Source organism: Austrofundulus limnaeus, unplaced genomic scaffold (assembly GCF_001266775.1).
Source record: "Austrofundulus limnaeus strain Quisiro unplaced genomic scaffold, Austrofundulus_limnaeus-1.0 Scaffold3, whole genome shotgun sequence".
Lineage (NCBI taxonomy): Eukaryota > Metazoa > Chordata > Actinopteri > Cyprinodontiformes > Rivulidae > Austrofundulus > Austrofundulus limnaeus.
In genome coordinates, this window is record NW_013952405.1 from 3,606,242 (window position 1) to 3,609,529 (window position 3,288).

General features: G+C 39.9%; 1 protein-coding gene across 2 annotated transcripts in view; it reads right to left on the reverse strand.

Moving 5' to 3' along the window:
- The window catches only part of b4galt3 (UDP-Gal:betaGlcNAc beta 1,4- galactosyltransferase, polypeptide 3), a 14,264-nt gene continuing 10,976 nt past the window's right edge, over positions 1-3,288 (reverse strand). For both annotated transcript variants that reach the window (XM_014017613.1, XM_014017605.1), the window contains exon 8: positions 1-2,857. In XM_014017613.1, the coding sequence (XP_013873067.1) occupies positions 2,509-2,857 (349 nt within the window). In that variant the 3' untranslated portion in view covers positions 1-2,508. The remainder of the gene's footprint in view (positions 2,858-3,288) is intronic.

Consider the following 3,288-nt stretch of genomic DNA (forward strand, 5'->3'; position numbering starts at 1 on the left):
TTTTGTTTTGTTTTGTTTTTTTCATTAGTGATTAAAATTCTGAGTTGCTTTACTCCTTTAAGATGATGTGAGACTGCATTCCTGACGGAGCAGAGCAAAGATTTGATTGGCTGAAACCTGTGAATGGCGAAYGTTCATGATTAACATTCAAGTCACAACACTGCAGTTTTCATTCAGTCCTCACTTTTCCCTCGACTGCGGTTTCCGCCRGACTCTGCCACGGGAGGGCGCTCCCATCTTACTGCGCAGCAAACCTCCACATGTGGACTTATACTGTATCATGAGGCACAATGTTAACCAAAATATCTAAAAAAGAAAGAAATGCATGATATACACGCACAAGGATATCTGTCTGACTCTGCACCAAAGGGTCACTTCAGAAGTCTGCGTATCTATTTCTATCAGTGACACAATAAATAAGTGGAATAAATAAAATACATTCAGTTTAGCTTAAACTCTTACAATACCTGTTAAGTGTGAGAGCAAAATTCCACACAAAGTGTTGCAGTACTTCGTTTGAAGCAGGAATTACAGTTTTAAATAGCAGCGAGAAATCCTAATGCSTATAAGTCCTCATCCACTGAGCTAACTGAACACATAAACTCTGGCACAAAACATAAACTAGGATGAGCAATAAAAAGTAACACATTCCAAATGACTGATGCATTAAAGGGATAGTTCAGACTTTTTTGAAGTGGGGTTCTATGAAAAGGTTATAAACATTAAAATGACTTACTTGTTGTAGACAGATCTAATGAACAAGTTTGAAAAAATAGTTTACTTTGACCTGATTGAGGGGCCATGACCAAAGTGGCTGGTGCCATCTTAAAACAGCTCCAGTCCTAAAAATATCTAAGTGGTTCGTGTGATTATTTTATAACCTTTTACAGTGCTGAAAATAGCCTTGCAGGAAGTGACCACAGACTGCATTGGAAGTGTTACAACTACAATCTACTTTGGTCTTTTCCAGCCTAGCAATTAGCTCAGCAATCTGGTCAGAATTCAACAATTTCTTCAAACTGAAGACGTTCAAAACAACGATCTACATCAGGCAGGAAAGGAAGCGCTCACAGCATTTCCACGGAACCCCCACTTCAAAAGACCTGATTTATCGCTTTAACAAAAGACTGCGAGAGAAATTAAGTTGCTGTTAGCCTCCACAACTCCGTGATCACAAACGCGACCGACGTAACCTCCCAATGAGGCCAAATTCTACAAACAGTTTTTGCTTTCTTCCTTCTCGTCTTCATGTCTTCACAACACAAAAGCTTCACTGCAGCAAACAAAGACGCAGACACAGGCAAATGCTCATTCGTAGCTTCGTGGATCGCTGAGGCTSTCCAGGTAAAAGCTGGCCTAAATCTATGCACAGTGCTTTGTTGTAACCTCAACCACGATAGATAATTAAAACACTATCCTAACCTGACTATGGTGTGGTCACGCACCTCACAATACCATCTCCTTTCGTACCTGACTTGTCCCAAATAATAATAATAATAATAATAATAATAATAATAACGCACAGATAATATTTGCAGCACATATCTATCCATGTATCAAGAGTATAGTCAAACTAGACAACAACTATCATGCCACGTCTATGTTCATTTGACAGCCACTTTTGTTATGTGTTTGGATAGTTATATTCTCATTTCGTTTGATTGTCTATAAACTAAATGTCCTAGAGAGAGGCACCAGACAGTAATGAAGGACAKTAAAACAAAGCAGTACACAAATAAACGTCTCTCGATATAAATATAAACTCTAGAGTTGTCCAGTGACTATGACAGTTGGTCAGTGATTGACTGATCGATGCAAGCAAATACAAAAAAGAAAAAAAAAACAACACGATCCTGGAGCGAATGATTTGTTCTGATCCAGGATCAGCTTTTGTCCTCCCAATCTTTTTTTTTATTATTTTTATTTTTTGTATTCTTCCAACACGGCAGGAGAGGAATCACTTACCTCGGTTCAGCGCCTAAAAGCATCTATGTCTGTCTATAAAATACGCAAAAAAGAGAGAAGGCACAGAAACACAAACCCACTGTGTTTGGTGAGGTGGACAGACAGCAGCAGCTCTTTGTTGTTGTTTTTTGGAGGCAGACTGGTTGAAGCTGCTGGTCTGCTTGCAGCGTACAGAGCCTGACTGCTGAGGTCTAAATATATACTGGCTGCCTCATTTTCAGGGAGTTTGTTTTGGACCTCTACTTGGACGCAACTGAGTTGTTAGTCATTCTACTTCTGGTCTAGCTATAGACATAACCACAGGTTTTCTTGTCAGTCAGTAGCGTCTGTGTCCCATTCAGTGGCTAGTGAAGCCAGATGATATGGCTCATTCATGTTCTTGAATCCATCTCTGTGAACAAAACAGGCTTTGTCTTTTGATCCAGTGCAGAACTACTCTCAAAAGATCTGAGCTGCTTTCCATCATTTCGTCTTTCAGATTCAAATGAATGGGGAAGCCACGTTATGCTACTAATGCGAAGCTCTTTTTTTTAAATACAACTCTTATTTCACCACTCCGGTTTGCCCCTGTGTTGTTTGATTTGCTGTCTTTGATTGCACAGGGGCTCTCTTTCCCTCCGACAGCTTGACCACAGTGTTGTTTGCCGCCGCTCTTTCTTCTAGCTTGTTTTCCTGCTTCGCTGTGTCCCTGACGTTGCTGGTGCTGCGTGGGTGGACAGGCGTCGATTTCACAGCGACGGGCACTCTGCCCTGGTTTAGACGGGGGTCTTCTCCTATGTCGACGGTCAGGTTGGTGTAGAGTGGCTCCAGCTCTTTGGAAAGCAGCTCATAGTTCAGAGAACTGAGGCCATCGGAGTGCCAGTTGAGTCTGGTTCTTTTGAGAAGGTCAAATCTTTAAAAAAACAAACATCATAATCATGTAAATGTGTTTTCCACTAGAACTTTGCAGATATAGTGCAATATTTAAAAATTCTATATCAATCTCCAGTTTTCTTTTTGCTTGAAAGTGAGTAGACATCATTTCCTAAATGTCACGGGTTTTTTTTTTTTTCTTTCTTGAACAAAAACAAGCCTTTTCATAAAAGTTAATCAACTCCTGAAGGTTTTTGAGAACAAGGTTCTGAAAGGTTGTTCTCAAAAGCCTGCAAGGCTTTTAAATAAAAGCTGAAAAAATAAGAGAATAGTGCCGATAGGCAGAATTGTTTGTTGGTTCAAGGATACAGCTGCTTGTGTGTGCCAAAGTTTTAAAGGGGCAATATTATTTGTTTCTCAGGCATATATTTGAATACTATACCATAATAAAGTATCTATGTCACCTTTAGT